This window comes from Oncorhynchus nerka, linkage group LG17, assembly GCF_034236695.1.
Source record: "Oncorhynchus nerka isolate Pitt River linkage group LG17, Oner_Uvic_2.0, whole genome shotgun sequence".
Lineage (NCBI taxonomy): Eukaryota > Metazoa > Chordata > Actinopteri > Salmoniformes > Salmonidae > Oncorhynchus > Oncorhynchus nerka.
The window spans coordinates 39,749,230-39,770,067 of NC_088412.1; the positions used below are offsets into that span (position 1 = coordinate 39,749,230).

Sequence of the window (20,838 nt, forward strand, 5' to 3'; positions counted from 1 at the left end):
TTGCAGACATTATAACAGGTGCAGGTAAATGCTTGTGTTTATAGTTCCAACAGTGCAGTAATACCTAGCAATGACAATGAAAAAAATCAATCAACAACACATTATCCCAAAAAATTAAGAAATTAAGAAATATCAGAACGAGCAATGTCAGCGGCAGGGACTCCAGATACTCAACTAGTCTATAGAAGGCCAATATTTATTCCTTCTTAATCAGAACAACAGTTTTCAGCTTTGCTAACATAATTGCAAAAGGGTTTTCTAATGATCAACTAGTCTTTTAAAATTATAATCTTGGAGTAGCTAACACAATGTGCCATTGGAACACAGGAGTGATTGTTGCTGATAATGGGCCTCTACGCCCATGTAGAAATCACCTACCAGCTACAATAGTCATTTACAACATTAACAATGTCTACACTGTATTTCTGATCAATTTGATGTTATTTCAATGGACCAAAAAATGTGCTTTTATTTCAAAAACAAGGACATTTCTAAGTGACCTCAAACTTTTGAACGGTAGTGTATATATCTGAATAGAAAGAGTGTGTACAGCAGTAGTTATATAGGATGAGACATGACTACAATACAGTATATACATATAAAGTGGGTAAAACAGTATGTAAACATTATTAAAGTGACCAGTGTCCAATGACTATCTACTGTATGTGTATATAAGGCAGCAGTCTCTAAGGTGTAGAGTAGAATACCGGGTGGTAGTTGACTAGAACAGTGACTAAGGCTATTGGTGACTGTTAAACAGTCTGATGGCCTAGAGATAGGAGTTGTTTCTCAGTCTCTCAGTCCCAGATTTGATGTACCTGTTGTCACTCCCTGGCCATAGAGAGGCTTTTTATTCTCTATTTTGGTTAGGCCAGGGTGTGACTAGGGTGGGCATTCTATGTTATTTTTTTAAATGTTTTTGTATTTCTTTGTTTTTGGCCGTGTATGGTTCTCAATCAGGGACAGCTGTCTGTTGTTGTCTCTGATTGAGAACCATACTTAGATAGCTCTTGCCCACATGGGTTTTGTGGGTAGTTGCTTTCTGTTTTGTGTTTTGCACCTGACGGAGCTGTTTCGCTTGTTCTTTTTGTTACTTTGTATTTAGTGTTCAGTTCTATTTAATAAATGACGAACACGTACCACGCTACACTTTGGTCCTCACCTTCTTCCACCAACGGCCGTTACAGAATTACCCACCACAAGAAGACTAAGCAGCGTGCGCCAACTTGGAGGAGGATTTGGACCGGGGAGGAAAGAATGGTAGAGGGCAAGACCCGGTCACTGAAGCCTGAGAGGCAACCCCCAAAATGTTTTTTGGGGGAGCACACGGGGAGTGTGGCGGAGTCAGGTTGGAGACCTGAGCCCACTCCCCATGCTTACTGGGGCGAGCAGGTGACAGGTCAGGCCCCGTGCTATGGGGTGATGCGCATTGTGTCTCGGCCGATTATTCACAGGCCGGTGTGCTCGGTGCCAGCATCCCGCATTTGCCGGGTGGAAGTTGGCATCCAGTCAGAACGGGGGGGGCAGCTATGCGGTCGAGACCGCTAGTGCGCCTCCACGGCCCTGTGTCTCTGGTGCTTCGGCCAAGGAAGAGGATGCCTGTATGTCTCCCCAGCCTGGTGAGTCCTGTGCCTGCTCCCAGAACCCAAGTCTCCCTCCTGGCCGAAGCTGCCAGGGCCGCCCTCCTGTCCGGAGCTGCCAGAGCCGCCAGTCTGTCTGGAGCTGCCAGAGCCGCCCGTCTGTCCGGAGCTGCCAGAGTCTTCAGTCCGGGGCCCGCTCCAGAGGCACCACCTAAGTGGGCCAAGACGGGGTCCACGTCCCGCACCCGAGCCGCCGCCGTAAAGAAGGCCCACCCGGACCCTCCCCTTTAGAGTCAGGTTTTGCAGCCGGAGTCCGCACCTTTGGGGGGGTACTGTCACACCCTGGCCATAGAGAGGCTTTTTATTCTCTATTTTGGTTTGGTCAGGGTGTTATTTGGGTGGGCATTCGATGTTCTTTTTTCTATGTTTTTGTATTTCTTTGTTTTGGCCGAGTATGGTTCTCAATCAGGGACAGCTGTCTGTCATTGTCTCTGATTGAGAACCATACTTAGGTAGCCTTTTCCCACCTGTGTTTTGTGGATAATTATTTTTCCGTGTGTGTTTGTGTGCACCTCGGTTGTGTCACGTTCTTTGCTGTTTACCTGTTTGTTTTTTGGTTGTTTGGTTGTTTCGGTTTCACTTTCATAAAAAAATTTGGAACTACATGCACGCTGCGCCTTGGTCGATTTATTACAGGGAGTTTGAGGATAGCGAGCGTATCACCTGTACTGTCTCCGCCTTCTAGATGGTAGCGGGGTGAACAGGCCGTGGCTAGGGTGGCTGGCCTTCTTGTGACACCGGGTGCTGTAAACGTCCTGGAACGCAGGCAGTGTGCCCCGGGGCGATGCGTTGGGCGGACCACACCACCCTCTGGACAGTGCAATTGCCCTTCTAGACGGTGATACTGCCTGACAGGATGCTCTCAATGGTGCATCTGCAGAAAATCGTAAGGGAAAAGCTTAATTTCTTCAGCATCCTGAGGTTGAAGAGACACTGTTGCACCTTCATCACCACGATGTCTGTGTGAATGTACCTATTCAGGTTTCAGTGATGAGCACGCAGAGAAAATTAAAGCTTTTTACCCTATCCCCGACGGTGTGGATGGGGCCGTGCTCTCTTCTGTAATCCACAATCAGCTCCTTCATTTTCTTGATGTTGAGGGCGCTCACCTCCTCCCTGTAGGCTGTCTCATCGTTGTTGGTAATCAGGCCTACCAATGTTGTGTCATCATGAAACTTGATGAGTTGGAGACGTGCGTGGCCAGGCAGTAATGGATGAACAAGGAGTACAGGAGGGGCTGAGCATGCACGCCTGTGGGGACCCCGTGTTGAGGATAAGCATGGTAGAGGTGTTGGTTCCTACCTTCACTACTTGGGGTCGACCCCTTCAGGAAGTCCAGGACCCAGTTGCACAGGGAGAACCATGGCCCTGAGCTTAGTGATGAGGTTTGAGGGCACTATGGTGTTGAAGGCTGAGTTGCAGTTGATGAACAACATTCTTACATAGGTATTTCTCTTGTCCAGGTGGGATAGGGCAGTGTGCAGTGCAATGGTGATTGTGTTGTCCGTGGATCTGTTGCGGCGATGAGAATTATAGTGACTCTAAGGTGTTGGGTAAGGTGGCGGTGATATGGTCCTTAACTAGCCTCTCAAAGTCATTTAGTTCAGTTACGTTCGCTTTCTTGGGTACAGAGGTGCCCGCATCGGCAGCTCAATGTTGTTTTCCTCTAAATGGGCGAAGAAGGTGTTTATCTCATCCGGGAGTCAGGTTTCGGTGTTCGCGAGCTGGATGGCTTTCCCTTCATAATCTGTGATTGTCTGGAGTCCCTGACACATTTGTCTCGTGTCTGAGCCGTTGAATTGCGACGCCACTTTGTACCTGTACTATCATTTTACCTCTTTGATTGCTTTACGGAGGTAGTAGTTGGTCTGTTTGTACACGTCCATGTTCCAAGTCACCTTGCCATAGATAAATGCGGTGGTTCGCGCTTTCAATTTTGCACAAATACTTCATTCTATCCAAAGTTTTGTGGATAGAAAAAAACTTAAATATAACATTTTCAGACCATTTACTCAGTACTTTGTTGAAGCACCTTTGGCAGCGATTACAGCCTCGAGTGGTCTTGAGTATGACGCTACAAGCTTGGCACATCTGTATTTGGGGAGTTTCTCCCATTCTTCTCTGCAGATTCTCTCAAGCTCTGTCAGGTTTGATGGGGAGCGTCGCTGCACAGCTATTTTCAGGTCTCTCCAGAGATGTTTGATGGGTTCAAGTCCGGGCTCTGGCTGGGCCTCACAGAGACTTGACCCGAAGCCACTCCTGCATTTTCTTGGCTGTGTGCTTTGGGTCGTTGTCCTGTTGGAAGGTGAACCTTCTCCCCAGTCTGAGGCCCTGAGCACTCTCTCATCAATCAGGTTTTCATCAAGGATTTCTGTATTTTGCTACGTTAATCTTTCCCTCGATCCTTATTAGTCTCCCAGTCCCTGCCGCTGAAAAACATCCCCACAGCATGATACTGCCACCACCACGCTTCACTGTAGGGATGGTGCCAGGTTTCCTCCAGATGTGGTGCTTGGCATTCAGGCCAAAGAGTTCAATATTGGTTTCATCAGACCAGAGAATCTTGTTTCTCATGGCCTGAGAGTCCTTTGGGTGCCTTTTGGCAAACTCCAAGCCGGCTGTCATGTTCCTTTTACTGAGGAGTGGCTTCTGTCTGGCCACTCTACCATAAAGGCGTGCTGCAGAGATAGTTGTTCTTCTGGAATGTACTCCCATCGCCACAGAGCAACTCTGGAGCTCTGTCCGAATGACCATCAGGTTCTTGGTCACCTCCCTGACCAAGGCCCTTCTCCCCCGATTGCTCAGTTTGGCTGGGAGGCCAGCTCTAGGAAGAGTCTTGGTGGTTTCAAACTTCTTCCATTTAAGAATGACAGAGGCCACTTTGCTCTTGGGGACCTTCAATGCTGCAGAAATGTGTTGGTACCCTTCTCCAGATTTGTGCCTCGACACAATCCCGTCTCTGAGCTTTACGGACAATTCCTTCGACCTCATGGCTTGGTTTTTGCTCTGACATGCACTGTCAACTGTCAGGCCTTATATAGACAGGTGTGTGCCTTTCCAAATCATGGCTAATCAATTGAATTTACCACAGGTGGACTCCAATCGAGTTTCAGAAACATCTCAAGGATAATCAATGGAAACATTATGCACCTGAGTTCAATTTCAAGTCTCATAGCAAAGGGTCTGAATACTCATGTAAATAAGGTATTTCTGTTTTTTATTTCTAATAAATGTAAACATTTTCTAAAAAACAGTTTTTGTTTTGTCATTATGGGGTACTTTGTTTGTGGATCGCCAAGGGAAAACATTATTTTATCCATTTTAGAATAAGGCTGTAAAGTGACAAAATGTGGAAAAGGGGAAGGGGTCTGAATACTTTCTGAGTGCACTGTTTGTTTGAATTTGAACGGTGCAGAAAGATGTGCCTGTTGTGGTGCCATCTTATGTAATAGTTAGATATACAGTACCAGTCAAAAGTTTAGACACACCTACTCATTCAAGAGTTTTTTTTACTATTTTCAACATTGTATAATAATAGTGAAGACATCAAATCTAATAATACATGAAATCATGTAGTTCGCAAAAAAAGTGTTAAAAAATATATTTAATATTTTAGATTCTTCAAATTATCCACCTTTTGCCTTGCTGACAGCTTTGCACACTCTTGACATTCTCTCAACCAGCTTCACCTGGAATGATTTTCTAACAGTCTTGAAGGTGTTCCCCCATATGCTGAACACTTGTTGGATTTTTCCTTCACTCTGCTGTCCAACTCATTACAAACCATCTCAATTGGGTTGAGGTCAGGTGATTGTGGAGGCCAGGTCATCTGATGCAGCACTCCATCACTCTCTTTCTTGGTCAAATATCCCTTACACAGCCTGGAGGTGTGTTGGATCATTGTCCTGTTGAAAAACAAATTATTGTCCCTCTAAACGCAAACCAGATGGGATGGCGTATCGCTGCAGAATGCTGTGTTAGCCATGCTGGTTAAGTGTGCCTTGAATTCTAAATAAATCACAGACAGTGTCACCAGCAAAGTACCCCCACACCACACCACACCTCCTCCTCCGTGCTTCACGGTGGGAACCACACATGTGGAGATCATCCGTTCACCTACTCTGCGTCTCACAAAGACACAACAGTGGGAACCAAAAATCTCAAATTTGGACTTTGCCATCAAGGCAAAGGGTGGCTACATTGAAGAATCTCAAACATAAAATATATTTAGATTTGTTTTGCACTTTTTTGGTTACGACATGATTCCAGATGTATTATTTCATAGTTTTGATGTCTTCACTATTATTCTACAATGTAGAAAAGAGTTTAAAAATTATGAAAAAGCCTTGAATGAATAGGTGTATCCAAACATTTGACTTGTACTGTAGCTCCTACATAATCTACCTGTATTCTGTATGGACTCCTCTGCAACTTACCAACTAATGTGAGGGAGGAGCTCTCCGCTTTCTCGAAAACCACCTGGCTGTTCCCCACCAGCAGGCCAATGTCAATCTAAGGGAAACAGGAATTATTACCAACTACTGGTTATTACAAATAACTGTTCCAAATAAACACGTACAAATCTGCAGAGTTCCCTTTGGACTTCGACTAGCACTCTTGCAGCATGTTCTCTCGTCAAATAGAGACCACATTCGAAATGAAGGGGAAGGTGAAAGCATGGGCGCCACCACTTGGCGTTCACCTGTCCAGTCATTTCTAATCATTAATTACTTAAAGGAAGGGGGGGTAATTCCGACGAGCCCATATCATGAAGGGTTGAGTTGTTACAGCAGTAGGTCAATGGTAACTCTGGGTACCTTCTGCTTCTTGCCTGATGCTGGCTCCCCCTTGAGGATGCTGGCGTCCATGGCCTCAATGTCTTTGATCACCAGCCCAAAGAGCTTGTCGCAGAAACTAAACACCATCTGTAAGGAGGAAGGGATGAGTAGGAGGATGAGAAGAGAGAGGATGAGAGGAGAGAGGAAGGCTGTGTTAGGTTGCATTCCAATTCTCCCAAGTGTGCACTCCTACCCACATCTAAAATCATTTGATTGATGTAAGCCATCAGTCTTTTCCCTTGTAACTCCAGGGAAGGGAAGAGTGCAGGAAATGTGGGAAGAGTTGTGACTGGCTGTAGTGTTTGTTGTTCTGACTGACCTGCTGGGTGACAGAGAAGCCCTGGTTGTTGAACTGCTGGATGAACTCGCTGGCCATCTTGTCTGAGTCATAGGGGCTGGTGTCCGTGCTCTTCTTCTGGAGGAAGTCAATCTCTATAGTCATGGCACCGATGCACTGCTGGGACTTGTCAAAGTTGTAGTTGGCCACTATGAGGGAAGAGGACTCATGTCAGATATGTTTCTAGTATCGTATAATTTCTACTCTCAGAAATACTGTACTGTCAAAAATTAAATAGGTACTGTATGTTAAGGTGAGCTATGGGCTGTGGTCAAGATGTGAAGGTACAGTATATTAGGGACTGTGCAGGGTGCAGTGCAAATGAGGCAATATCTTTGCGCTATGGTCATAGTTTTCTTTTCCTCAGACTCAAAGAAATTGAGTGAATTACCTTCCACCTCCTGTCCAATGGACAGACCGGCCCATTTCCTCTGAGACAGAAAGAAAGAAGAGAGATAAGTAAGCCAATAATTGCAGGGAGCAGAGAGAAGAGGGGCATGTATGCTTAAAATATTAGAATTTTAGCTTTGCAGAAATTCATTAAGATTATAAATGGGTCTACTGTACAATACATTGACAATTCAATATAATATTCAGTGTGTTTTTTTAACCTGTGGCAGACTGAAAGCGATAGTGCCAGGGACTATGGCATGGTGGGTTTTTGTGGTGAACACAAACTTGTGAGTTGGCGTAGTCTTCACAGTCACATGTCTGTAGAGAGAGGGTTAGAGAGACTCATGGACATCTGTTCCATATATACAGGCAACAAAATTACCTCAATAGAATATCATATTTACAACTGCTTTTTTTTACATTACAGCTATTCTGCTAATGATTTTTTGGAATGATTATTAGAGTATAGTTTGTAGTATGAAATCAGAAAAAGACATTACATCACAGCAAAAACTGTGCACTAATTATATGACTAGATTCAGCCGTGGTCTGAATTTTTTCTTGAGCGGATCGTTGGGGGGCCCGGAACATAACAATTTGTATGTTTGACTATTATTATGTGTTGGAATACTTGGGAGCAGATTTCCCAATTTTCCAGGTGTTTTTACAGTATTTTATGTCCAACAGTGAAAAAATATATTTAAAAAAGCTCAGAAAACTGCCAGTTGGGGAACACTGATGTAGTGTGATTTTCCAGACTACAGAGGGCTATGCTGTATAGGATGATTACTCACTGTCCAGACTGCAGATCTTTCTCGCTCACCACAGCACAGTTTGTCAACGATAGGTCATCTGTCGGGCATCGTGCCGCTTGCATCGTCTGCAGGAGAGAGAGAGAGAGAAGTTGAAGGGGAGATATTACTCTAGTAGTTGAGTGGTGACGCAGCATTTCCTTTCCATTTTCCAAAGGAAAACTCATTTTACATTTAGTAGCATCATCATGGAACTTAGATTACACACCCATGATGGCCTCTTGGAAGTCATCAAAAATCATTAAGAAACATCCAGTTAAATTCTGGTAGTTCACACTATGGTGTGACGGTATATAACAAACTATTCAACTTTGTAGCAATGCAACAGTATACTGTAGATATGTCACATAATTTCTATGGGTGGAACATTGATCATGTTTAGTTTCTCTGCAAATTCAACATATTTCAACTCATAGGCAACATCAATGTTTGTCCAACATCACAAGATAGTCAAATATAGATATAAACCAGCCTTGAAACAGACAATGCAAGAGAGCAGCAAAAGACAGCAGATACAGCTAGCTAGCTAGTTAGTTAGTTTGTTTGGATCTATTCCATTCGTTACAAGACTATGAATGAATGAATGACATACAAAATACAATGAAACCAAAGACAAATTCAAAACACAAAATATAAATGCAAAATAACAAAAGAACACTTTTTCTCAGTTGTGGTAACTTATCTGAACACAATTCTTGTTGAGAAGTTTCTACATTCTTATGTCAGGTTATTGCACGGATTTACCACATTGGCATTCTCTTACATAGCTCTGTTCACACAATTCACTGAGTGAAAAGGTTACAGAGTGAAAAGATGAAGAGATTTTCAGGGCACTGAATCTCGTCAGCTTGTTTGCTGCCAAGAGCATGGCTTTCAGACTGCCTGTGAACTGTCATAATGTACCAAGGAAACTATGCAGTACTTAGCCTTCCCTTTGGTACACAGGACAAACCTATAAACACTGTTAGTAAAAGAGAAAAGATGAGAAAAAGCAAGAGCATGTTGTTCCAATTGTCATGACGACAAATACACTTTTCAGACCAAGACAGAAAGATCTGGATGATGATGCAATATTCATTCCAGCTTTTAATAAGACAAATCAGGGGAGATAGAGAGTTGATCTTGGGTTCGTCATCTCAAGACTAGTCTAGACCATTTAAAAACAGTCTTGGTCTGGGCCAGTGTCAGAGGTCTGGGTCTGGGCTGATGGTCTATGATGACACCATGGTCTTTGTAGATTAACCCTAACCCTATCTCATGTTGTCAAGATGCATCTTTGAATACCATCTTGTCAGTTATATGGCCATGTATGAGTGAAATAACACACAAGTCCAACACTCGCTGCCTTACTTCTCTAATGTCAGAGCCAAGTGGGACTAAAATAACAACTGGTTTGGTCTGGGTCTGTATAGGTTGTATCTTCCTCTGGGTGTCATAAGGTGTGGTCTTAGTCTGGGTCTTGAGGGCCATAAGGAGGAGACGAATCGCCATTAATTTCAGTTAGATTTCAGTTAGATCATATACGTTGTTGTGAACGTACCCTGTGAAGAATGCATGCCATAGTCATCTCTGATTTTGCTCACTCATAGACACAGGCTTGCCATGTACGCTTGCTTGTCTGACATTTGAGCGGTGGCGGCTGCGGGGCGGAGAGTGAAGAGCAAGGGCAGCGGGTGTTGGGAGTCGTAATGTTTGGGAGCAAGGGGAATGCTTGGGTTGTGGCAAGTAATAGAGAGGTGCGTATTGCACTGCAGTGCTGGCACACTGCCCTGCCCCATTTCTAAAATCATCACATGCAGTCTAGTCTACCCCTTCATCTACCATACCGCCAGCGCCCGCTCAGCCAGAAGAAAAGTAAATAGGCTAAAGCTTTTCTGTATGACCCAGGTCCAAGAGTAGGTCTAAACATTCTTAGTGAAACTGCAGTGGAGGATTAATGGATGATAATTCATTGTTTGTGAACTCAAGCAAATATATTCCCTCTCTGCATTGCAACTCAGTCAATGGATTTGCAATGGCAGATGAAATATGTATCATATGTATATAGTTTCTCCTGAGACAGTCACTACCAGGGGTGAGAGCAGCGGCAGTGGCAGCAGGGGGGAAGCCTCCGTAAGACTTTGGGAGTTGACGAGGCGGATAAAGCTACTTTCAATAAAGCCGACTGACTGTCCAATTAAGCTATTAGACGTATAGCGGGTGGCGTGGGAGTTCATACATGAGGAAATGACTTACATACATACCTTGAAAAATATTACGACCTGGGGGCCAACGTACGCAAGCAAAGAGGGAGGGGAAGAGGAGGACATAAGACAGAGAATTGAGACAGCCAGGACCACTGTCTGTCAGAGAGCTGAAGCAGCATCGGGTGCATTGATTCACAATCGAAGGAATACCACCTTGACAGTGGCAAGTGGCAAGCGCATGCAGAACGGGGCAGAGTTGGGGTCATTCTTATCATTTCACTCACTTTAGTTTTGTTCTAGTCCTGAACTACACCAAAACATGGGCACATTTTGACATCAGTGAATTTACACTGCCCAAATAAATTGTTCTGTGGCTAGTCTTGTTTTTGAAATGTGAATTTTCAGCAAGTTAAGCGCCTATTATAAATATACCCCAAATCTGGTAGTATTGTCATTTGTCAGCCATATATGCGTTATAGTCTTTACGTTGTAAATAGAAAATATTGTCTTAATGTGAGAACTAATGTGAATTTTCATGAGACAGAAATCTTTTGTATTTTTGGTGATCTTATGTGGTGAATGGATGGAACCCCAGGGTTACTGTCATGTATGGCTGATTCAAATGGTAATAGGAGCTGTAGCATGCACAAACAAGCAAGACATTGCATGGTTTTGAAAATGTACAAAGAATAAAACCCTTCACATAAATACCTTCATTCATAACAGAACTTAATGCATTTAATGAGACACCATTTGAATTAAAAGTAGTCACGCCCCACAAACCCTCTAGATTGTATTCAAAACATATATTACAAACGGCTCATTGGTGGTGCTATGCGCATTTCAGGACTAAGAATAAAGGTTGTTCAGTGATCCGTCTTCTGATTGCGGTATAAATACACACGCACACCCACACACGCACGCACACACACGCACACACAATCCTAAATCTTGATGCCCCACCCAGCCCTGCGGTCTCGTAGGACAGAACACTACAGGCTTTTTCTCCTGCCTTATTTCAGGAATCCCATGTCAATATTCCATCAGCTAGAGTCATGGGGGAGGTATCCATTCAGATGTCTGTGCTGGAGATAAATATGTATGGATGCAGCCAGTAGGAGGAGCCATTCACCTCTGCCTCTAGCCCTCTAGTGCATCAGGTTTGCCTGTGGGTAGGCCTAACGATGTATACAGTAGAAACATAATTAAACTGAGTATAGAAAACATTTACGACACCTGCTATTTCCATGCCATAGACTGACCAGGTGAATCCAGGTGAAACTTAGGATCACTTATTGATGTCACCTGTTAAATCCACTCCAATCAGTGTAGATGAAGGGGAGGAGAAAGGTTAAATCATTATTTTTAAGTCTTGAGACAATTGAGACATGGATTGCGTATGTGTGCCATTCAAAGGGTGAATGGGCAAGACAAAAGATTTAAGTGCTCTTGAACGGGGTATGGTAGTAGGTGCCAGGCACTCCAGTTTGTGTCAAGAACTGTGACGCTGCTGGGTTTATCACGCTCAACAGTTTTCCGTATGTATCAAGAATGGTCTAACACCCAAAGGACATCAAGACAACTTGACACAACTGTGGGAAGCATTGCCGTCAATATGGGCCAGCATCCCTGTGGAACACTTTCGGCACCTTGTAGAGTCCATCCTTTGATGAATTGAGGCTGTGCTGAGGACAAATGGCGGGTGATACTCAATGTTAGGAAGGTGTTCCTAATGTTTGGTATACTCAGTGTATTTTAATATACTGTAAATGCCTATGGGCCTATATTTCATGTTTACAAAACCACAATATTTATGCAATATTTCAAATTAGGCGTTACTTTTTCTATGGTAGTTTGACAATCTTAACAAAAGACAATGTCTACTAAATCAGTTATTTTCATAATGGCACCAGAAAAAGTGCATACACAATCTATTTCACAAATGTATTTGTGATCAGTTCTCCCAACACCAATCTTTACATGAAAACATTGTAACCGAGTCAACAAGAAGGCCATAGGTCAGATTTTGAAGGGCATTTAGAGTCAGCACAGGGATATGTGTTATGAATTCAGAAGCAGCTAAATACATTATTGAGCTAATATGGAAGGTTTTGAAAGCCAATTCCTTTTTCTATTTCAGATAAATCACTTTGTTAGTTCTTGGCTGTCTTCCCCTCCTGGAAAGTAATTACATCAAAGTTGGAGAGATTGATGGCAGGGAAAGACCATGCAGACACATCACTTTGACTACAATGAGACTATACTGTGACTGCACCGTTATAGCCCTGCAGGGTATGGTATGTTTTGTAGAGGAAGATTCAAAAAGGTCATGTGCTTGTATTTCTTCTGTGCAATTTGGCTACGTTGTGCAGTAGGGAATTTCCCATCCTATATTTGAGTGTCACAATATAGCTGCTAAATGTGAAAGATGAGAGATAATTGTAACTTGATTATTATGATTTTTTATATCCTTTTTTGCAAATGTCCAGCCGGCAATTTCTCCATATATCTGGCTAATGTCGCTATCGGGATGTCTATGCCTTCTGGTTCCATTCCAATACAATTGAATTCACATTAGTTATATTTTGCTTTGTCCTCATTGGCTGATTCTGCCACATGCTCATTGTTTGACACCTCCAGCAGAGATAGAGGAACACATCACTGCTTAGTGAGTGAACACATCACATCACAGCAGGGCAAGAGGACACATTTGAAGGTCGCTCTTGTCCTAGAGAAAACACCCTGATCATCACCCTATTCAGAATCAGAGAAAATACCTAAACTCAACTTCTTGTTTTGTGCAGTCTAAGCATAATCACATTCAACTATCAGATTAATTGTGTGTCTGATGGAAAGAGTGTTTGAACTGTTCAAGCCTGTCCACTGCAATGCCCCCACAGCACATAGAGTAGCACTCTCTCTAAATATAGCTGCAGCTCAACACTCACACAGATGAAGGCCCTACACTAAAACAGGGATTACAGATTACACAGATACCCAAACACTGTACACTCATTCAAATGCATATATGTATATAGGCACATAGCATATACATATGTATATGTGACTATAATTAAGCAATAAGGCATGAGGGGGTGTGGTATATGGCCAATATTTCTTTTTTTTCCTGAGTTTATGTCGTGAGCTGCTAATTTTATGATACCTTTGAAATAGGCACATTCTTCTCCTCTACCCTGCAACTCCTTGGTGTACAATATATCTGTTTTGTGTCGATTTACCTGGTAAAGTAATGGTTAATAAACAACTCTAAGTAGGGTCAAAAAGTTATATTTGGTATTTTCCTGAATTCTGTTTTCTCTGTGTTATTTGTCCTGGTGCCAAGGTCCAGAGTTTACAGCAAGGATCCGGTGGAGTATTGGGCTCTAGCCGTGTATGAGTGGGGTTCGGGTGAACAGCTGAGTAGGCCGGGAGGTGGGCCTCAGGGATAGCTTCGGTACTGGGTACCACGGTGAGTGCAAGGTGAGTGTGAGCTAGCTAGCTGCAAGCTGTGAGCTAGCTAGCTGCAAGCTAGCTGTGAAGATCAGAAGTAGTGGTCCAGGGATTACAGCAGGAATCCGGTGTTGTTGATTTGGAGAGACAGTCCGATACTGGTAGACTAGCGAGTATTAGTGTTCTTTTTAATCTGAATATTACGATTACTCATAGAGAATAAAAAAATGTCAAATCAAATCAAATTTTATTCGTCACATACACATGGTTAGCAGATGTTAATGCGAGTGTTGCGAAATGCTTGTGCTTCTAGTTCCGACAATGCAGTAATAACCAACAAGTAATCTAACTAACCATTCCAAAACTACTGCCTTATACACACAAGTGTAGGGGGATAAAGAATATGTACATAAAGATATATGAATGAGTGATGGTACAGAGCGGCATAGGCAAGATACAGTAGATGGTATCGAGTACAGTATATACATATGAGATGAGTATGTAAACAAAGTGGCATAGTTAAAGTGGCTAGTGATACATGTATTACATAAAGATGCAGTAGATGATATAGAGTACAGTATATACGTATACATATGAGATGAATAATGTAGGGTATGTAAACATTATATTAGGTAGCATTGTTTAATGTGGCTAGTGATATATTTTACATCATTTCCCATCAATTCCCATTATTAAAGTGGCTGGAGTTGAGTCAGTGTATTGGCAGCAGCCACTCAATGTTAGTGGTGGCTGTTTAACAGTCTGATGGTCTTGAGATAGAAGCTGTTTTTCAGTCTCTCGGTCCCAGCTTTGATGCACCTGTACTGACCTCGCCTTCTGGATGATAGCGGGGTGAACAGGCAGTGGCTCGGGTGGTTGTTGTCCTTGATGATCTTTATGGCCTTCCTGTAACATCGGGTGGTGTAGGTGTCCTGGAGGGCAGGTAGTTTGCCCCCGGTGATGCGTTGTGCAGACCTCACTACCCTCTGGAGAGCCTTACGGTTGTGGGCGGAGTAGTTGCCATACCAGGCGGTGATACAGCCCGCCAGGATGCTCTCGATTGTGCATCTGTAGAAGTTTGTGAGTGCTTTTGGTGACAAGCCGAATTTCTTCAGCCTCCTGAGGTTGAAGAGGCGCTGCTGCGCCTTCTTCACGATGCTGTCTGTGTGGGTGGACCAATTCAGTTTGTCTGTGATGTGTATGCCGAGGAACTTAAAACTTGCTACCCTCTCCACTACTGTTCCATCGATGTGGATAGGGGGGTGTTCCCTCTGCTGTTTCCTGAAATCCACAATCATCTCCTTAGTTTTGTTGACGTTGAGTGTGAGGTTATTTTCCTGACATAGGATGTAGATTCTCCTACACCACCGGGCATATAAGAGATGCCCATTTAGACATTACTACAAGGCCATAGATGACCACACATACAGTACCAGTCAAAGGTTTGGACACACCTACGCATTCAGGGGGTATTCTTTTTTACTATGTTCTACATTGTAGAATAATAGTGAAGACATCAAAACTACATAATACATATGGTATGATGTAGTAAGCAGAAATGTATTAAACAAATCAAAATAGATTTTAGATTCTTCAAAGTAGCCACCCTTTGCTTTGATGACAGCTTTGCACACTCAGCATTCTCTCAACCTGCTTCATGAGGAACACTTTTCAAACAGTCTTGAAGGAGTTCCCACATATACTTAGCACTTGATGGCTACTTTTCCTTCACTCTGAGGTCCAACTCATCCCAAACCATCTCATTTGGGTTGAGGTCGGAGGATTATGGAGGCCAGGTCATCCATCACTCTCCTTCTTGGTCAAATAGCCCTTACACAGCCTGGAGGTGTGTTGGGTCATTGTCTTGTTGAAAAACGTGTGATAGTCCCACTAAGCGCAAACCAGATGGGATGGCATATCGCTGCAGAATGCTGGGTTAGCCATGCTGATTAAGTCTGCCTTGAATTCTAAATAAATCACTGACAGTGTCACCAGCAAAGCACCCCCACGCCATCATACCTCCTCCTCTGTGCTTCATAGTGGGAACCACACATGCAGAGATCATCCATTCGCTTACTCTGCGTCTCACAAAGACACGGCGGTTGTTACCAAAAATCTCAATTTGGACTCATCCGATGGTCGGATGACAGATTTCCACCGGTCTAATGTCCATTGCTAGTGTTTCTTGGCCCAAGTAAGTCTCTTCTTATTATTGGTGTCTTTTTTTAGTGGTTTCTTTGTAGCAATTCGACCATGAAGTCCTGATTCATGTAATCTCCTCTGAACAGTGATGTTGAGGTGTGTATGTTACTCTAACTCTGTGAAGCATTTATTTGGGCTGCAATTTCTGAGGCTGATAACTCTAATGAACTTATCCTCTGCAACAGAGGTAACTCTGGGTCTTCCATTCTTGTGGCGGTCCTCATGAGAGTTCTCTAGGTCTACTGTTTATAGTGAATCTGCGTACTTTCCTGTGTTTTCCTCTTAGTAAGGGAATTTAGTAAGGGGTATTCATGTAGGCTATTTCCCTCTGTTGTAAAATGTCCACTGTGTGCTGTCAGTCTGTGATACCATCTATGTCCCTCTCAGCAGCTCTGACACTCTAGGCCCAGCAACAATATGCAGTGCACTCTGCAAGGGCGAGGGAAGAAGGGAGACCAATGCCAGTGGACACACCTTGTGAATGGCGTGTTTGTTTGTCCTCTCGTGTGCTTTTGTATTTTTTGTATTTTTGTATATATATATATATTTCAATTTATTTTCAATATCTTTTCGATTTTTAATTCGATTATACCTTCCGGTAACCTGCCTCACCCAATGTGATACAGAATCGCTATTATTTTAAATTTTAGAACACATACAAGAACCTCCAGAAGCTAACCAGCTAATTAGCTACAAGCTATTTAGTCATTGTTAGCCACTGCTAACGGCTTTTACCTTCTGCACAGATACCAGCCCTGCTTTTAGCCTGGATAATACTCGCTAGTCTACCAGTATCGGACTGTCTCTCCACAACAACACCGGATTCCTGCTGTAATCCCTGGACCACTACTTCTGATCTTCACAGCTAGCTTGCAGCTAGCTCGCTCACAGCTTGCAGCTAGCTCGCTCACAGCTTGCAGCTAGCTCGCTCACACTCACCTTGCACTCACCGTGGTACCCAGTACCGAAGCTATCCCTGAGGCCCACCTCCCGGCCTACTCAGCTGTTCACCCGAACCCCACTCATACACGGCTAGAGCCCACTACTCCACCGGATCATTGCTGTAAACTCTTGACCTTGGCACCGGATCACCGCTGCTACCGATTGGATATAGTGGCTAACGCCACTGCCACAAAGCTAGCACAAGTTAGCCATGAGCCAGGCACATCTCCCGGCTAGCAAACTAAATTCCACAATACCTCTTTCGCCATCTGGCTTGGATTCTCTGTCGACGCGGCGCTCGACCACGACTGGTCTGCTGACGAATACTCCATCTGCTGTGCCTTCATCCGGCCTCCGTCGGAGCAGACGCTCCTACTAGCCCAGGGCTACTAACTTTAAACGCCGTGTCGCTAGCGTAGTGATGGCTTCCCTGTTCCATCTACTGTTGCCCCCTGGACACTATGATCAATTGGCTACATAGCTGATGCCTGCTGGACTGTCCATTAATCACGGTACTCCATTCTGTTTATATATTTTTTTATATGTCGGCCCCAGCCGCGAACTCAGGCTCTGTGTGTAGTTAATCCGACCCTCTCTGCCTAGTCATCGCCATATTACCTGCTGTTGTTGTGTTAGCTGATTAGCTGTTGTCTCACCTGTTGTTTTAGCTAGCTCTCCCAATCAACACCTGCGATTACTTTATGCCTCGCTGTATGTCTCTCTCAAATGTCAATATGCCTTGTATACTGTTGTTCAGGTTAGTTATCATTGTTTTAGTTTACAATGGAGCCCCTAGTTCCACTCTTCATACCTCTGATACCTCCTTTGTCCCACCTCCCGATGTTGTAACTTTAATGTGTTTGAGTTCATGTTTAAGTTCATTCTTTGAGCTGAGATATTTGAGATAATTCTTTAGATTTATTTGCATATGTAATTGTATTGGGTTGTGTTGAATTCTGCTTTTTGACTGCAAGTCCCAGAATGCCTTGCGAGGGGAATGAGTGATAACGCGCCAATTATGTGCAGGTGCGGGTGATTGTGGCTGACTTTCCGACAGCATCTTACCTGCATTGCTCTGTACCAAAACCATTTTTGTTAAATGTAACGTAAACAAGTATTCTTACGAAAAGAAGCTTTCTTATCAAAACCGACGTCCCGAGTCATTACTAAGAAGTTAGCAAATCTAAATATTTTGGTGCCGAAACCCGGGAGTTATGAGCTGTGATGAAGGTTCCTGGTGAACGGATTCAGCATGAGCTCAGTAAAAGGGGACTGCAGCTCGCAGACTTTCCAGGAGATGACAATGATCCTGAACTCTCTGTCCTGATAGGAGCAGACTACTACTGGCAGATAGTATCAGGCAGAGTGGAGCGACTGACAGACACGCTAGTTGCTTTAGAGAGCACCTTTGGATGGTCGGTGCAGGGACCCGTGTCCATGTCAAGTGTCGCCGAGGCAACCTGCATGTTCATCCCACTTGATGAAGACACATTAGTCTCCAAGCAACTGCATGCATTCTGGGAGCATGAGTCGCTGGGTATTCTAAGCGAGAAGACACAGAACTCAGAGGAAAACGAGGCTCTTCAAAGGTTTGAGGAAACAACCACCTTCAAAGACGGGCGATACCATGTGGAGTTGCCATGGAAATGAGAAATGCCAGAACTCCAAGACAACTATAGAATCGCCAAGAAACGGCTTGAATGTCTGAAGAAAAGACTGAAGAAGGATGTGACGTTGTACAGCAGATACAATGAAGTAGTAGAAGACTACTTACAACAAGATATGGCAGAGGACGTGCCCAAGGACAACGCATCAAGTGCAGACAACGTAAAATACTACTTACCTCACCATGCAGTACACCGAGAAGATAAGGTGACAACAAAACTGAGAGTGGTGTTTGATGCCTCGTCCCAAGAAGATGGCTGTCCATCTCTCAATGACTGTCTACTCACAGGACCGAACCTGAATCCGGATCTGCTCAGCGTTCTGATAAAGTTCAGACTACATGAGATCGCATTCATGGCAGACATCAAGAAAGCTTTCCTGCAGATATCCCTAGCAGAGAGAGACAGAGACGCCGTGAGATTTCTATGGCTCACCTGCCCACCAAGGGGAGAAAATGAAGAGGAGCTGCGTGTGCTGAGGATGAAAAGAGTGGTATTTGGAGCTTCCCCAAGTCCATTTTTGCTGGCAGCTACAATCAGGAAGCACCTGAAACAATATGAAACAGAACAACCAGAAGTTGTAGAGATACTGAGAGAGTCACTCTACGTAGATGACTTCATTGCAAGTTCACGCAATGTTGAAGAGGCTTACCTTGTGACAACAACTGCAAAGCGAATGCTGTCGATTGCAGGCATGGACCTCTGCAAATGGATGACCAATTCTCCTGAATTGAAAACGAAATGGGAGGAGAGTACGACAACTGACCACCCGTTGACGTTACAAACACAAGGATTAGTGCTGAAGGTTTTAGGTTTAGTATGGAGGCCGGAAACGGATGACTTTGTGTTTGACCTCAGGCCGCTACTGAGCATTCTAAAGCAAAAGGAAAACACAAAGAGAAGTGTTCTGCAGTCGTCTGCACGTATCTTCGACCCTCTTGGTTTCTTAACTCCCTTCACCATCAGGATCAAGTCCATGTTCCAGGAAATGTGGGAGAGGGGACTCAGCTGGGACGAAGAATTACCACCTGATCTGACACGAGAATGGCAACAGTGGTGTTCAGAACTACCCCAGTTACACCAGCTCACCATACCAAGATGGTACAGAACAGACATGCGGCCACAGAATAACCACACCCTGAAACTACACGTGTTCTGTGATGCAAGTGAAAGGGCTTACAGTGCAGTAGCTTACTTACAAGGTGAGTCACAAGACAGGGAAACAACAAGTCTAGTCGCATCCAAGTCCAGGGTAGCCCCACTTAAGAAAATGACGCTGCCACACCTGGAGCTCATGGGAGCTGTGATTGGAGCGAGACTAGCAAACAACTTGATGACCACACTGAAAATGGAAGAAAAACAGATCAAAATGTGGACAGACTCGATGATCGTGCTGCATTGGATTTGCAGCTCAGCTCAGAAATGGAAACAGTTTGTTGCGAACAGAGTGACGGAGATCCAGTTCTTGACCAATCCAGAGTCATGGTCACATATTGAAGGGAAAACTAATCTAGCTGACCTCCCTACCAGAGGACAAACTGTTCAAAACTTGACACAGAGTGAGCTATGGTGGAATGGACCCAGAATTCTGACATCACCCAATCAGTCAGAAGAGACTGATGATAACAAGGTTCCGGATGAGGTGAATATAGAACTCAAGTCCAGTTGCCAGGTTACTGTACAACTCGCAGCAAACAGCACAGACAGCACTGAACCTGTGTTGGAGCTTGAAAGGTACTGGATTAAGGTAACACAACAACAGAGTTTCGGACAGGAGATCAAACTACTGAAGGCAGGAAAAAGCCTAAACAATGACTGTAAAATCAGAGAACTGAAACCTTTCCTGGACGAACACGAACTACTCTGTGTAGGAGGAAGACTGCAACAGTCCAACTTCACATTCAGAGAGCAGCACCCATGGGTTCTACCCAATAAGTACAGATACTCAGAAATGCTGATACAGTACCACCATATGAGAAGGTGATGCATTCTGGAGCAAGTGACACTCAGCACCCAACGTTACACAAGCGGGAAATGACACGCAGATGGAAGTACAGGCAGAGACTTGTGACCAGTTTCTGGAACAGTTGGCGAAGAGACTACTTGCTGGATCTAAAGTCAGCACACCGCTATGACACACCACAGCCCACCCCACTGAAGGCGGGTGACGTTGTACTCATTGGAGAAGATAACACACCCAGACAAACCTGGAAACTAGGAAAGATTGAGGAACTGTTTCCAGGCCGAGATGGCTTAGTTAGATCATGTTCAGTTCGTATTGCTTCAGGGATTTTGTTGAGGAGACCTATTCAGTTGATATACTGCCTAGAGATCTAGATGAACATAATTGTTCATCGGGGGGGAGGATGTTGTA

At 44.0% G+C, this 20,838-nt stretch overlaps 1 protein-coding gene across 3 annotated transcripts in view; it reads right to left on the reverse strand.

The window, feature by feature from the left end:
• The window catches only part of LOC115145210 (vesicle-fusing ATPase-like), a 39,757-nt gene that overhangs the window by 13,086 nt on the left and 5,833 nt on the right, over positions 1-20,838 (reverse strand). For 2 of the 3 annotated variants that reach the window (XM_029686588.2, XM_029686589.2), the window contains exons 2-8: positions 10,264-10,281; positions 8,003-8,088; positions 7,427-7,526; positions 7,207-7,246; positions 6,798-6,964; positions 6,458-6,565; positions 6,077-6,152 (exon numbers count right to left, since the gene is read on the reverse strand). In XM_029686588.2, the coding sequence (XP_029542448.1) occupies positions 6,077-6,152; positions 6,458-6,565; positions 6,798-6,964; positions 7,207-7,246; positions 7,427-7,526; positions 8,003-8,088; positions 10,264-10,281 (595 nt within the window). The remainder of the gene's footprint in view (positions 1-6,076; positions 6,153-6,457; positions 6,566-6,797; positions 6,965-7,206; positions 7,247-7,426; positions 7,527-8,002; positions 8,089-10,263; positions 10,282-20,838) is intronic. The other variant, XM_029686590.2, reaches the window with a different exon arrangement.